General features: G+C 41.4%; 1 protein-coding gene across 2 annotated transcripts in view; it reads left to right on the forward strand.

Annotated features, from left to right (window-relative positions):
* PPP6C (protein phosphatase 6 catalytic subunit) overlaps nucleotides 1-16,461 on the forward strand; it is a 34,836-nt gene that overhangs the window by 5,013 nt on the left and 13,362 nt on the right. The window contains exons 1-2 of one of the 2 annotated variants that reach the window (XM_068552621.1): nucleotides 29-235; nucleotides 15,744-15,839. In XM_068552621.1, the coding sequence (XP_068408722.1) occupies nucleotides 161-235; nucleotides 15,744-15,839 (171 nt within the window). In that variant the 5' untranslated portion in view covers nucleotides 29-160. Of the gene's footprint in view, nucleotides 1-28; nucleotides 236-15,743; nucleotides 15,840-16,461 lie in introns of those variants that run through there. The other variant, XM_068552622.1, reaches the window with a different exon arrangement.

A 16,461-nucleotide genomic window follows, 5' to 3' on the forward strand; every position in this document is an offset into this window, starting at 1 on the left:
GAAGCAGCGGGGAAAATCGGGTCAAGCTTTACGCCGCTGCGTAGACGCGTCTCACGGGCCGGACGTGACGTAGGGAGGGTTCCGGCTTCGGCCTCCGCCGCTGCCGCCGCTAGCACAGCCGCGGACGCCGCTGCTGCCGTCGGGGCTTGTTATTTCTAAAATGGCGCCCCTGGACTTGGACAAGTATGTGGAGATAGCGCGGCTATGCAAATACCTGCCGGAGAACGACCTGAAGGTGAGCCTGGCCGGGGCGGGAGCGCTGCTTTCGGGGCTCCCCCCCTTCCGGCAGTGGGGCTCCCGCCGGCCCGCCCTTCCTCTCTCCGCGGGACCCCCGGCGGTGTCCTGTCCCGTCACGGTGGAGGGCCTAACGCGGTGCGAGGCGACTCGTTCCGACTTGGCGTCACGCGGGGAGCGGGGGAAGCCCGAGTCCCCCGAATGCCATCCCGAATCCCTCGGCGGGGATCCCAAGGAATGTCGCGGCCTCTGCCCCAGGGTTGCCCGTCCTGGCCTTGGGGCTGCCCCGGGGCTCGAGCCTTCACGGCTTTGCTTACAAGACTCCTCTCCCGTCACCCTGACCCCGGGTCTCGGAGTCTGACGCGAGCCCCCGCCGGCAGTGGCAGCGGTCATCCCCTCAGAAGCGGTGACAGGAGCGCGGGGAGGCCAGCGTCTGACAGGGAATGCAGCGTGCTCCCGGAACGCGGCCCCAGTGGGTTTAGGTGACTGAGGAATGGAGATGGGAAGGGGCAGGCGGGGGCCCTAGCGGTCTGGTAGGGTGAGAGAACGTCAAGTCGTCCCGCTGCCCGAGGACTTCTCCCAGTTGCTTTTTAGGAGTGTTGGTTTTCTTCTGCTCATTCCAATATGAACCCGTTTTCGAGCACGTCGTTGAGCTGTTTTAAGTGGATAAAGTAACAGACTCTCAATAAACACCAATACGTTTCTGTCCTTTAAGTTGTCTCCGCTCCCCCCCCCGCCCCCGTCTCTTCTTAGCTCAAGGTTTCATTGTTTTGGTTTTCCAAAGGAAATGAGTCGTTCTTTGTACTGCAGAGTCCTAGCAACAGTAAACCTATGTTTGGGTAAAGGAATGAATATAAGAGTAAAGAAATGTAAGCCTTTGGGATACTGCTTTTTTGACAAGTGTTTCTATGCGTTTGTTAAAACCAGTGCTTAGGTGACTAGCAGTGTTTACAGGTTAGTGGTAGTGCCTGTTCTTGTTCAATTAACTTTGATTTGCTGTGTGGTAAGTGGGTAAACTGTTGATAATTTTGAGTTCTTTTTATTCTTTAAGCTGTGGGTTTAAAGCAATTTATTTTTGTCCGTGAATTTTTTTCTCTTAAGGAAGATATTACTGGTTTTTTCTTTTGTCATCTCTTGGTACAGGGAGTTGATATTTAACATCAGTCAACAGTATGCAAAATGTTTAAGGCCACAGGAGCTGTTGTGAATGTAACTAACTTGTATGTTAATTATATGTGCTGTTTTATAGGGGAGGCATTCTTGTCCATTTTCCCCTTTTTAACAGGATAATTTAATTAAAATGAGGACAAAGCCAGTATTAGTAGCTTTCATGCTTTTGTGACGATAGTTTTGTAGCTTCTTTCTGCTATATGGCTTTTTAGGAAACAAGAATTTTTCCTTAAAAAAACGCAACATTGTGACCCATTTCATTGGAAAACTAAAGTTGGTTTTTGCATGTCAGTGAATTGATGTGGAGTTTTCTGTTCTTTAGGATATGTAAAGCAGTTTTAAGCTTTGTGTTTATAATGAGTAAAATATTGCTTATTATGAAATGTATCTTGATATTGGATATTGAAATGATTTGAAAGACAAATCAGTTGGATTTTCTTTAGACCTCTTAGTTTGATAAACATTAGATTTCCTTCCTAACCTAGGAGAATATAGTTATTAAACCATTTCATTTCCCTTTGCAACACAATTGGACTGTACTTAGTGTGTATCTGTTTCCTAGTAAATTTTTTTCCCCACCCTGGACCAACTACTAGAAAAAAAAATTCTGAATTTTTCTATATAAGTGGAGGCTTTTCTTCTTTGTCTTGGAAATGTTTTTATCAGATTAATTTTCTTGTGCTGCATCTCTGGTGTATTTAAAGAAATTTAATTCTGTTTCTCCCTCTTGGCATGTAGTGCAAACTAAAATTAGGCAGGCCAAGAAAGTATTCCAGGAGCACTTTTTCTGAGGCTTTAAAGCCAAAATAAAATATTCTATCAAAGGAAGAAAAGAAATCATTGGGGCCACTTAATGATCATTATGGAAAAGATTTGTTCTGGTAGAAAAATAGACAGAAATTTACCTGTGTTTTAAATTGACTGGAAGTTGGAGATACTAAATAAAATAATAAATGCATAGGATGTTCTAGATCTAATCATGATTTCTCTATATCTAAATTGGAAATGGTCAAATCACTAGTCCTGGGTCAAATGTACATAACTGTTTTGAAGGAATAAGGGTGATATGTGAAGGTGAGTGGACCAAAGCGTAACATGTCTTAAAAAAGAGTTCGTGTGATTCTCACCCACTAAAAAAATTTCAGAGAGGATCATAGAAGACACAGATTCCATGTCTGACCAAATGTAAGAATGAATGATGGAAGACAGGTTTACTGAATACTTACACTTACGTATTTTGTCATAGGAGAGGTTCTGTAACTTGGAGATTGTCTGATCTCTTTGACAGTTCTTAAAGGTCCCATGTAAGTAAAGAAGTTGCACACTGAGTTGGTGTTCAGTTTGTTTTTTGTTTTTTTTTTTACTGAGGAACTGAAGACAGTTTCCATGGTAGGGGTTGGGAGAATACTAGTGTCTACCTCAGACATGCAGCACAGGGAGAAGTACCCACTTCCATGGATTGATAGTTGCTGTAATCTTTTTTGGAACTCACTTTTATGTTTAGTCTGAACCATCTCTGTTTTTCATATAAGGCCACTGAGCCATCTCTGTTTTTCATATAAGGCCACTGCTCTGCAAAATTGTACCTCTGTTTGAAATGCCTCCATAAAACTTCAGAGAATTCTCCCTTGCTTTTTTCTAAGACTTGGTGAAGAGCATTTTGTACCTCCTTATTCAGCCTCTATCTGATTTTATAGATTCTCATATATGGTAGTCTTGAGCCTTCTAGGTTTGAAGCCTGTTAGTCTTGTCACTCACCTTATTGCCTGTCTTACTGATCATTTTGTTTACCTGAGTTGTTTGGTTTTGTATATTATCTTTCTTTAGGTATTTCAAGGAAAAATGAACACAGTACAGCAGTTAGGGACAGACTGTGGCTTTCTATAGGGCTAGAATAGTTTTTTTTGTTTGTTTTGTTTTTTAAATTCTATTTATTTATTTATTTATTTATTTATTTATTTATTTATTTATTTATTTATTTATTTATTTATTTATTTTTGGCTGTGTTGGGTCTTCGTTTCTGTGCGAGGGCTTTCTCTAGTTGTGGCGAGCGGGGGCCACTCTTCATCGCGGTGCGCGGGCCTCTCACTGTCGCGGCCTCTCTTGTGGCGGAGCACAAGCTCCAGACGCACAGGCTCAGTAGTTGTGGCCCACGGGCCCAGCTGCTCCGCGGCATGTGGGATCCTCCCAGACCAGGGCTCGAACCCGCGTCCCCCGCATTGGCAGGCAGACTCTCAACCACTGCGCCACCAGGGAAGCCCATAGAATAGTTTTTTCAGTGTTTTCATTCATAATCTTTCTGAGACCCTTTGTGATAATGCTTGGCATTTTGTCTTTTTGGCTACAGAGTCACAGTCTCTTGGGTCTTCTGAAAATAGTCTGTAGCAGTGCTGTCCAGTAGAAAATGCTCAGAAATGTGAGCCTCAAATTGTTAAATTTTTTGAAGTAGAAAGAAACAGGTGAAATCAATCTTAGTAATATTTTATTTAACCCAATTTCAACATACAATTAATATAAAATTACTAACATAATACCTTGTCTTTTTTTTCGTATTAAGTCTACAAAATGTGGTATATGTTTTACATTTACAACACATCCCAGTTTGGATCAGCCACATTTCAGGTGCTCAATAGCTACATGTGGTAGTAGGTTTCCTATGGGACAATGCACACTTCTAATGACTCCCCAGACCCTTTTCTAGAATTTCAGAGCTGAGAGAGAATCGGAGTTTGCCTAGTTCTGTATTCTTCTCACTTTACCGAGGGGGAACTGAGCTTTGTAGAGTTTATGATCTGCCTGAGGATGTCCAGCTAATCATTGAATTAAGTTGGAAAGCCTCTTTGTGCAGAGCTCTTTCTGATACAGTTAATAGCCTTTTAGGATGGCAAATAGCATACTTTTCCACTTAATCACCTTTCTTTTTACCTTCCATTCTGAGCACATTAGAGTGCTCTCTTCTGACAGTGTGCCTTGTACTTCCCTGCTTCTTTCCTTCTGCTTAGTCTCCTTCTTTTACCTACTTATTTAATACTTATATAGCACAAATATTAAATCATTTAATACTGTGTGAGTTGGGTACTAACATTTGCCCCATTTTACAGACAGGTATCTCAAGCACAGGCAGATTAACTTTTCAAAGGCATATAGTTAGTAAGTAAGTGAAGGAGCTGCATTCAGACCTAGGCAGTCTGGCTCCAGGGTTCACATCCATAACTACCACTTAACGCTTCCTCTATACAATACCCTTCATGCCCCTTTTAATTTTATTTATTTATTTATTTATTTTTTGGCTGTGCCAAATGGCTTGTGGAATCTTAGTTCCCCTACCAGGGATCGAACCCGGGCCCACAGCAGTGAAAGTGCAGAGTCCTAACCACTGGACCAACAGGGAATTCCCCTCCATGCCCTTTTTAGCTCTAGCTCAGATGTCACTTTCTCCATACAGGGCTCCTGGATTCCACAGTCAGAATTATTAGTAATGGTTAGAATTTACACAGCTACTTACAGTTTTCAGAGTACCTTCATGTCCACTCTATCACTGTGATAGGCAGAACAAATATCAGAGCCAGGACTTGATGAGGTTTAAGTGACTTTTGCCACAGTGAGTCAGCAGAGTATATACCTGAATTTATTTGCTATTTAAAATTTCCATTCTGGAATTCCCTGGTGGTCCAGTGGTTAGGACTCGGTGCTTTCGCTGCCATGGCCCAGGTTCAATATCTGGTCTGGCAACTAAGATCCCGCAAGCTGTTTGGCAAGGCCAAAAAAATTTTCCATTCTTTCTGTTCTATACTAACCTTTGCCCCATAGCACTTTTTGTTCCATTTTACTACCACTGTATTGTTCTGTCTTGTATGATAGTAAATATGCCTGTCTCCACCATTAGACTGCAAGCTTCTTGAAGGGCCAGGATCATATCTTGTTTATTTTTGTATTCTCCACAGTCTTAGAACACTGCCTTGTATGTGATAGACACTCAGTTAAGGTGTGTTGAATCAAACCGTACTGCTTTACAACAGACATTTCTTTAACTGTCTCCTGTGTCAAGTACTATTCCCTGTGGATGCTAGAGATAGAATTTGGCACTTCTCTCTGTCTTTGAGGGGCTCTCAATATAGTAGGGGAGATAGAGAGGTAAACAAATGATCATTGCATAGTGTGGTAGGTGCTAAAATAGAGAGCTGTCCAGCATATCAGAGAACATAGAAGAAGCAGCATCTAACTCTGGAGCCACAGACAGTTTCACAAAGGAGGAGCAATGAGAGGATGAGCAGAGTTTTTTCAGGTAGACAAGATGGGAAGGAAAGAACATGAAGCAGAAGAAATACCGTGTGCAATGGTATAGCTTAATCTGAAAGAACATGGCTGGTCAACTTGAAGTAGTCTGGTATGGCTCGAGGTGGTGCAGGGAAGACAGGCAGAGACCAAATCATGGAAGACGAGGCTGATAAACTTGGATTTTTATCTTTGAGATGGTTCATGTATAAACACTTTGAAATGTTTTTATATTTTAGGGAAAAACAAATAAATCATGCTTTGTGATTTTTTTAAAATATGGCTAACTAAAAAGTAGATTCAAAGAAAACTATTAGAGAGGTACACTGTTGTATGTAGTAAGAATATGACAAAATCACAAAGATGATATCTGAATGGAGTTTGGGAAACACTATAGTAGACAGAGGAGTGTCCTTGACAGGTTTTTAAGGGGGACAGTGACGGGTTTTGGAATTTTCTAGCAGCATTATGGACCTTGGATTGGAATGGGACAAAAATGTCATAGAAGCAATAGACCACGTGACATAAAAGCTTTTGAAGTAAGCCAGTGACAAGTGGTTGTGGTGTATAAAAGGAAATGAAGATGGTATAATAGGACCTGTTGACAGATTATGTCTAGGTTTGAGAGAGAGAGAGAAGAGTTCAGTGTAATCTCTTAGTTTCTGGCATGGATTACTTAGTAAATACTAATAACTAGGTTAAGGCATACAAGGGAGTTTGGTTTGGGCCAGACTGAATTTGAGATGCTGCCAAGTCAAGACATTGAGGCAGAAACGTTCAGAAGACTGTTGGATAAACAGATCTGTTGGGTAACAAATATTTATTGATTACCAAATGTGCTCCAGCCATTGTTCTAATAGTGTTAAACTCAGGAGAAAGGTCTAGACCAGTGGTTCTCAGCTGGGGGTGATTTTGCCCCCTGAGCGGATATTTGGCGATGTCTGGAGACACTTGTAGATTTTCGCAGCTATCTAGGGGGTGTAGAGGCCAGATGTTGTGAACATCATACAGTGCACAGGACAGCAGCCCCCACAACAGAGAGTTGTCGGCAGTGCCAGGGCTCAGAAACTCTGGTTTTTACTGAAGGTACAGATATTTCCTTCTGGATTGTTAGCATGTGAATATCATTGTCATCTTGGATTCCCGCTCCCACTCTTCATTCCCAGGGATTTGTGTTATAGTAGAGACTCTATTCAGAGGCTGTGTAGAATATAATCTTAGATAGATTTTTATTTCTTAAGAGATTTTATAAATACCAGTATGTAAAAGTAAGTAAAGGAAATAGTATGTTTCAGATAACAAGATCAGCTAAACGAAGAATTACAGAAATTAAAAACCCAGTGTGTTTGAGGGTCAAGAGAGAACAGGGAGACAGGAGCAGAGAATAGAGTGGATCTGTAAACAAGTATCTTGAGGAAAAGGTAGAGAAGGGAAATAGGGTCTCCTAAGAATGGGTCCATGAACCTCTACTTTTTCAAGGATTAGGAATTAATTAGGCACCGTGGGGAGAAATGGGTGTAGTTTGCCCTATATTTGGGATAAGATTGAGAATCTTGCCTCAGTGACTGCTTTGGGGCAGAAAGAGAAACCATGCTTCCTACAAATCAAGCTGCAAACAAAGCTTTGAAGGGCTTTGGAGGAGCCTCTCCCATGGCAAGACTGGGCTCTGAGAGGCCACTGTGTGTGTAGTTGGCTGACATATGTAGAGTTTGTACTGAGATTTCATAAACTTCTTATTTTTATGTGTTCTTGACATGAATTTGTAAGCTGCTGCTGAACTGGAGCGATGAGAGGCAGTGGCTTTGGCTTAGAGGCTTAGTGCTCTAAGTCCTCTGTTGGAACTGCAGAAGTGGCAGTTATAGGAGGCAGCTGTTAACTTTACTCAAGTTAGCGTGCCTGGCCTTGGGTTGAAGATGTTGCCTAAGTAGTTTACATGGTTCGCTAGGCACTCACTGGCTTTTGGTAGGGTTTCACAGTGATGTTCTTTAGCTAATGGTCTCCTGTTACTTTCAGATCAGCACTGGGGGTTTGGGCCAGTCACCAGAAGTGACTTGCAGTCCAGGAGGCATTATGGGCCAGGAGAGCCAGTCATATGTGGGTGCAATTTCTGCAACACTCAAAATGAGAACTATAGAGTCCCTCACAAATCTGTGCTGTGATTAGTTTCAGAATGTTAAATGATAACTCACTTTGTTCTAAAAAGGATATAGAGTGGTTTACAAAGAAGCATTCAATATAGCAAGATAAATTATATTCAGAATAAGTAAGAAAAATGAGACAAGAAGAAAATAAAGATAGGAAACCAAGATGGAGCCAATAGGAAAAGTAAGAATAGTACCTATAAAATAAAAGCTATGATGACTGGGTTACTTCTTTGAGATTAGGCCTTAAGCTTTCTAGGAGCCTACAGAAAGATGGAAACTGATCAACTAAAAAAAATTTACAGAGTCTGTAAGATGATAAAAGTAAGCTTCTCAGGGAAATCACATCTATCCCTGATGGAAGAAACAAAGAGACATTCCTCCCCCAGTCCTCCTTGAAGGCAACTATTTAATCACAGCATCCTATGCACCTTGTTTATAGTCCATGCAATGACTAGCTCTGTAGAGGACTGTTTCCTATAATGTCCTTTACTACAGGTTGATAGTATGACATTAAAGTGCAATTTGGGAAAAAGCAATTGGGAAAGGAGTGCAGTGTAACGCAGGGTGAGGACAGCCCTCTCTAGAGGACAGTCTGGCTTAATTCATGGTGGAGTTTATAGTAGGTTGGTTTGTTTGGGTAACATACTAATGATTGATCTTTAAAGGGGTGTACACCAAATTTGATGGAGCCCCCAAATTTACAAGTAACTGAGAGTGGGCAAGAGGCGAGATCAACAATATACGCTTGTCAGAGAATATATTAGGTATGGGCCCTGACCTTCACTGACGGAGGTTAGGCCTCTTCTTAAAAGATGTGCAATCAGAAAGAGTGTGGGTGGGACAACTGCCTGAGAACATGCAGGCCTCCTGGCAACAAACAGAAAACTCTGCCCACTCCTGGACAAATTACAGCAAAGCACTTCTACAGATACCTTGGTGGAATTCTCTTTGAGGAGGTTTGGTGAGTGTACCTGAAAAAAATCGCAAATATTAATTGAGCAAGGCATTATACCTAAGAAAGGTGGGTAAGGTCCTGAGATAGGTACTTTAAAACATCACTATATTGTTTTATTTTAAAAATTGTATAGTTTCAGAAAGTACATTTAAAAGTATAAATTGCTGCTCTATGAGGCTAACCTAAAAAAAAGTAGTGCTCTTTTTTCTGGCTGACTGAGAAGGGAGGTGGTAATGAAAGACTATAAAAAAATACAGGCCAGTCATGGCATATTTGTTCTTTGGAACTACCCTTAAGCTAGATGGAAGTGAGTTAGGGTGAAAAAAAAATGCAAATAGTAATTGTAAACTTTGGGAGCTAATTACTATACAAATAATAAATTATATATCACAGGTCTAATGGATTATAATAGAAAGAGGATGTTGTACAACACTGATCTTTTGAAATTGATTGGGAGGACAGCTACCTCTATCCACAAGGAGTAGATTTGAGTGGTTTTGGTCAACGTGGTAATTATTATTTTTAAAGAGGTACTATATATTATTAATTTAAAAATAACGGTTTTATGAGATATAATTCACATATCATAAAATTAATTTTTAAAGTGTATAATTCAGTGGGGTTTTTTTCCCAGTGGGTTTTAATATATTTACAGAGTTGTGCAACCATTGCCATAATCAATGTTAGAACATTTTTATCATCCCAAAGAGAAACTATACCCATTAACAGAAACTCCCCATTACCCCTTACCTCAAAGTCCAGCCCTAAGCAACCATTAATCTATTTTATATCTTCATGGATTTGCCTATTCCAGGCATTTCAGATAAATTGAGTCATATATTGAGTTGGCTAAAAAGTTCCTTCGGGTTTTTCCATAAGGTGTTATGGAACTTTTTGGCCAACTCAATATATATATATTTTTAAAAATAAATTTATTTGTTTGTTTGTTTGTTTATTTATTTTTGGCTGCGTTGGGTCTTCATTGCTGCGCGTGGGCTCTCTCCAGCTGTGGCGAGCGAGGGCCACTCCTCGCCGTGGTGCGTGGGCTTAACATTGCGGTGCTTGTTGCAGAGCACGGGCTCCAGGCGCACAGGCCCCAGTGGCTGTGGCACGCAGGCTCAGCAGTTGGGGCTTGCAGACTCCAGAGCGCAGGCTCAGTAGTTGTGGCGCATGGGCTTAGTTGCTCTGCGGCAGTGGGATCCTCCCGGACCAGGGCTCGAACCCGTGTTCCCTGCATTGGCAGATGGACTCCCAACCACTGCGCCACCAGGGAAGCCCTGGCCAAATATTATGTAGCCTTTTGTGACTGGCTTATTTAGCATGATGTTTTCAAGATTCATCTATGTTTGTTTTTTGTTTTTTTCTAAATTTATTTATTTATTTTTATTTTTGGCTGTGTTGGGTCTTCTTTGCTGCGCGCGGGCTTTCTCTAGTTGTGGCGAGTGGGGGCTGCTCTTCGTTGTGGTGCGTCAGCTTCTCATTGTGGTGGCTTCTCAGGTTGTGGAGCATGGGCTCTAGGTGCGTGGGCTTCAGTAGTTGTGGTACGCGGGTTCAGTAGTTGTGGCTCGCGGGCTCTAGAGCGCAGGCTCAGTAGTTGTGGCACACGGGCTTAGTTGCTCCACGGCATGTGGGATCTCCCTGGACCAGGGCTCAAACCCATGTCCCCTGCATTGGCAGGCGGATTCTTTACCACTGCGCCACCAGGGAAGCCCCTTCCATCAGTATTGAACATAGTTGATTACTCCTCTTTTGAAACATTTTCTTCACCGGACTTCCATAATACCACACTCTCATGGTTTCCTTTGTACTTCATCAAGCAGTCCCTTTTGCTGGTTTCTCCTTCTGTCCCTAACTTCTGTGTGAAGTATTAAGACTCATTTTTATAACTTATCCTTTTCTCTATTTGTAAGCAGCCACTTTAGTTGTCTCTTCTAGTCTCATGACTTGAAGTATATATTTCCTGACAATCTCCAAATTGGTCTCTCTAACCTGGATCCTTTTCCTTGAATTCAGGACTCACTTGGTCAGCTGTTTACAGCACATCTTAGGCACTTTGAAGTCTGATAGGCATTGCAGATTTAGTGTGTCAGAATCAAATCTTACAGCCAAATAGTGGAAACAACCCAAATGTTCAGCAACTGATGAATGGATAAGCAAAATGTGGTAAATACATACAATGGAATATTATTCAACTATAAAGAAGAACAAAGAAATAATGCATGTTACAATGTGGATGGACTTTAAAAACATATGTTAAGTGAAAGAAGCTAGTCACAAAAGGCACCATTTCTAGATGTCCAGAATGAACAAATCCATAGACACAGCAGACTAGTGATTGATTGCCCAGGGCTGTGGGGTGGGGTTGTGGGAGGTGGGAGGTGAGTGCTAATGAGTATACAGTTTCTTTCTGGGGTGATGAGAATGTTCTAAAATTGATTATGGTGATGGTTGCCCAACAGTGAACACGCTGAAAACCACTGAATTTTACGCATTAAAGGGGTGAATTTTACGATGTGTGAATTATATCTCAATGAAGTTGTTAAACAAGCCCCACAAATTCCTCGTTCCCCGTCCCCCAAACAAAACCCAGACAAATCAAAACAATCTACTACTCGTGAAAAAATAATTGAGAAGCACTGGGCTTATTAAAATTAAAAACTTTGCTCTGCATGGGAATTCCCTGGTGGTGGTCCAGTGGTTAGGATTTCACACTGTCACTGCTGAGGGCCCAGGTTCGATCTCTGGTCGGGGAACTAAAATCCCACAAGCCACGCGGCCAAAAAAAAAAAAAAGAAAATTAAAAAAACCAACAAAAACCTTGCTCTGTAAAAGACGCTTTCAAGAGAGTGAGAAGGCAAGCCACGGACTGGGAGAAAATATTTGTGAAAGACATGTCTGATAAGGGACTTTTATCCAGAATAAACAAAACACTCTTAAAACTCAGCAGTAGGAAAACAAACAATCCTATTAAAAATGGTTCAAAGGGGCTTCCCTGGTGGCGCAGTGGTTAAGAATCCGCCTGCCAATGTAGGGGACACGGGTTCGAGCCCTGGTCCGGGAAGATCCCACATGCCGCAGAGCAGCTAAGCCCGTGTGCCACAACTACCGAGCCTGCGCTCTAGAGCCCGCGTGCCACAACTACTGAGCCCATGTGCTGCAACTACTGAAGCCTGCATGCCTAGAGCCCGTGTTCCACAACAAGAGAAGCCACCGCAATGAGAAGCCCTCGCACCGCAACGAAGAGTAGCCCCCGCTCACCGCAACTAGAGAAAGCCCATGCACAGCAGTGAAGACCCAATGCAGGCAAAAAAAAAAGGGCCAAAGACTTGAGCAGATGCCTCAGCAAAGAAGATGTATAGATGACAAGCCTGTGAAAAGATGCTCCATATCATATGTCATTGGGGAGATGCAAATTAAAACAAGGTGGGAATTCCCCAGCAGTCCAGTGGTTAGGACTCTTGCTTTCACTGCCGAGGGCCCAGGTTCAATCCCTGGTCAGGGAACTGAGATCTCACAGTCCGCGTGTTGTGGCCAAAACCAAAACAAAACCAAACCAAAAAAAACAACAACAAGGCAATACCACTACACACCTATTAGAATGGCCAGAATCCAAAACACTGACAGCACCAAACACTGGCAAAACTGTAGAGAAACAGAAACTCTCACTCATTGTCGATGGGGATGCAGACCAGTACAGCCACTTTGGAAGATCATTTAGCAGTTTCTTACCAAACTAAACACCCTTACCATATGATGTAGCAGTCATGCTCCTTGGTGTTTATCCAAATGAGTTGAAAACTTAACATCCACTGTAAAACCTATACACAGATGTTTATGGCAGCATTATTCATAATTGCCAAAATTTGAAAGCAACCAAGATGTCCTTCAGTAGACAAATGGTTAAATAAACTGGTACATTGAGATAATGGAATATTATTCAGCGCTAAAAAGAAATGAGCTATCAAGCCATGAAGAGACATGAAGGAAGCTTAAATGCGTATTACTACGTGAAAGAAGCCAACCTGAAAAGACAACGTATGTATGATTCCAACTATGTGACATTCTAGAAGAGGCAAAACTATGGTGATAGTAAAAAGATCAGTGGTTTCCATCCTTTCCCCATACCTTGCCCGGCACATCTCTTAAATCTGGAAGTCATCTGTATCCTTTATCACATCCTTTAGTAAACTGGTAAATGCAGGTGTTTCCCTGAGTTCTGTGAGCTGCTCTAGCAAATTATTCAAACCTAAGGAGGAGGTCTTTGGAACCTCTGATCTATAGCCGGTTGGTTAGAAGCGCAGGTGATAACCTGGGCCTGCAACTGGTGTCTGAAGTGTGTGTGTATATTGGCAGGGGAGTTGGTGGGGGGGCAGTGTTGTGGGACTGAGCCCTTAACTTGTGGGATCTGACAGTATCTCTGGTAGATAATGTCAGAATTGAGTTAAATTGTAGGATACCCCGCTGGTGTTGCAGAGAATTGCATATTGTAGGGAGAAAAAAACCTTCATACATTTGGTGACCAGGAGTGTCAAAACTGTGTGTTCTGTGTGACTAGTAAGGGAGACACATAGGAAAGAAGCACAAAGTAGGGAAGAACTGAGTTTTTCCCTACATAGGAAGGAAAAAGCTGAGGTTTTTTTGTTTTTGTTTTTGTTTTTTTTAAACAAATGCAAACTGGAACTGAAGGAACCTTAGAGACCATCTTTCATGATAAACTTAAGGCTCTGAGTTCAGAAACATTGTTTCACTCACCAGTATCTGTTCCTTTTACAAATAATGGATGGATTATATATCTGGACCAAGGATTGTTTATTGAAGCATCTGAGGGTTGTAGGACATTCAGCACAGAAGGAGCTTGCTACTCAGGGCCAGAAGGACTCCAGGCCAAAAGGATGATCTTGCCTTTGAGGTGCTATTTGAAGATCAGGAACTTATCCTAGGAATAAGAGCAAACCTTTTTATTTTGAAAATGTTTTAAACAGCTTGATTTCCCCTCATTTTGGGGGGAGGGACTTTTTTCTTGCTCTTCCTTCCCCCTCCCATTGTGAGTTCTCTCCTGTGCTTGCCTCTGTGTAAAGTGTTGTAGCTATAACTGTTAAAGTGTGTCGCTCATATATTTAAGTAAATTGTAGCATTTAGATTCCTTAATTAATGTTTAAAATCATTTCATTATGCTCGTGTAGTTTAATTTGTCCTTTCTTGGCAGATCTTCATAAAATCTAGTAGGGCCTCTGACTGTAGTATTAATTGGTCTCAGATGGAAGGAAGATTTCCTCCCCAGTTCTTTTTTTTTTTTTAATATTTATTTTGGCTGTGCCAGGTCTCAGTTGCGGCACGCTGGATCTTTGTTGCGGCATGCAGACTTCTTTACTTGCGGCATGTGGACTTCTTAGTTGTGGCATGCAAACTCTTGGTTGTGGCATGCGCGTGAGATCTAGTTCCCTGACCAGGGATCACACCTGGGCCCCCTGCATTGGGAGCGTGGAGTCTTACCCACTGGACCACCAGGGAAGTCCCTAGAGTTCTTTTTTTTTAAATTAATTAATTAATTTTTGGCTGTGTTGGGTCTTCGTTGCTGCATGCAGGCTTTCTCTAGTTGCGGTGAGCGGGGGCTACTCTTTGTTGCGGTTCGCGGGCTTCTCATTGCAGTGGCTTCTCTTGTTGCGGAGCACGGGCTCTAGGCGCATGGGCTTCAGCAGTTGTGGCACGTGGGCTCTAGAGTGCAGGCTCAGTAATTATGGCTCACGGGCTTTGTTGCTCCATGGCATGTGGGATCTTCCCGGATCAGGGCTCGAACCCGTATCTGCTGCATTGGCAGGCGGATTCTTAACCACTGCACCACCAGGGAAGTTCCCCTAGAGTTCTTTTTAAAAGGTAGAGTGACTCTTAAATTTTAGATTTACATTTTGCGATTAATTTTGTTAACCTTTCTATTTTGAGATAATTGTAGATTTATATGCAATTGTAAGAAATAATACCAAGCGATCCCATGTACCCTTTACCCAGTTTTCTCTAGTAGTAACGTCTTGTGGAACAAATACCACAACCAGGATATTGACATTGATACACTCCACCATCTTGTTCATAATTCTCCAGTTTTACTTGTACTCATTTGTGTGTGTATTTAGTTCTACGCAGTACTGTTATATCTGTCTCATGTATCTCATACCACGTTCATGGTACAGACAGTTCCATCACCCCAAGGAGTCCACATGTTGTCCTTTTTATAACCATACACACTTTCCTCCTGCTGCCCCTACCTCCTAGACCCTTGGCAATCACTAATCTGGTCTCCATTTCTATAAATTTTTTATTTCAAGAATGTTGTATAAATGGAATCATACAGTATATAACCTTTTGGGATAGGGTTTTTATTTTCTCCCCACTCAGCATAAATCCCTTGAAATTTATACAGATTGTCATGTGTCAATAGTTTGTTTCTTTTTATTGCTGAATAGTATTCCATGGTGTGAATGTACCATAATTTAACTATTCACTGTTGAAGGACACCTGATTTATTTCCAGTTTTTGTCTTTTATGAATTAAGCTTCTATGGACATTTGTGTACAGGTTTTTATGTGATCATAAATTTTCATTGCCAAGAATGCAATTGCTGGGTCATATTTGGTAAGTGCGTGGTTTGCGATGTACTTTAAAAATTAGCAGATAAAAACCTTTTCCTGTTAAAATTATTGACTTTTACACTTTTTGTTGAAAAACATCATTTTACAGTTCCTTGCAAAGCTCTCTGTCTTCTAGAACCTATTACCTGTATAGCCAGGGAGTTTGCATTTTGGAATAGGCATTGTGAGAGGAAGGTGAAAGCTGACAGAAATCGAATCCCAGAATCATCATAGTTTCCTTTCCTGTGAAACAATACACGGATTAGTTCTTGTCTTTTTTGCATTTGGTCTTTAGTTTTAATATTGTAATAAAAGGATGCATTTTATTTTCTCTTCTTACAGCGGCTATGTGACTATGTTTGTGACCTCCTCTTGGAAGAGTCAAATGTCCAGCCAGTATCAACACCAGTAACAGTGTGTGGAGACATACACGGACAGGTAAAATTTCATGAGGATATTTTTAGCTTTTGTACTGTCTGTCCATAGTCCATGTCTGTTTCCAGTTGTGCTGCAAAATATTTAAAAAAAAGAAAAAAAAAACTGGTGGTTGGCTAGGGTTCCTCAGTCTGTGTGACATCAATGATTCCTGGTTACTGTTAAAGTGAATAAAAGCAGTGGTCAAATTATTCATGGACTTTGTTGAAATCACACTTAGAAAGTGAAGAGTGAAGCATTATTGCTCTGTAGACAGGGGGAGATATAAAATACAAATGTGGACTGCTCATAGTTATTATGATTGATAGGAGATGCTTTGGTATTAGGCACTAATTTTCTATTCATTCTGTTCATTTCTGTTCTATTCACTTAATGTCATATTTTATTGAAAATTTATCATTTCCTTAGTGGGAATGAGAATAGCAGCAGTTCAGAAAGATAAAATTATTGGTGCATGATTTTACAGCAAGTCAGTGCTAGAATGGGATGAGAAAGACAGTTCATTTTTTCATCTGCTGGGGTTTTATGTGTTTGTTTTTAAGAGTTTCAGAGCATTGACAGGAGGGGTACACCTTATCTTTAGACTCTTACTGTCAGCGTTTAGCCTAGTTAGAAAACTGTGTAT

Source organism: Eschrichtius robustus, chromosome 10 (assembly GCF_028021215.1).
Source record: "Eschrichtius robustus isolate mEscRob2 chromosome 10, mEscRob2.pri, whole genome shotgun sequence".
NCBI classification, from domain to species: domain Eukaryota; kingdom Metazoa; phylum Chordata; class Mammalia; order Artiodactyla; family Eschrichtiidae; genus Eschrichtius; species Eschrichtius robustus.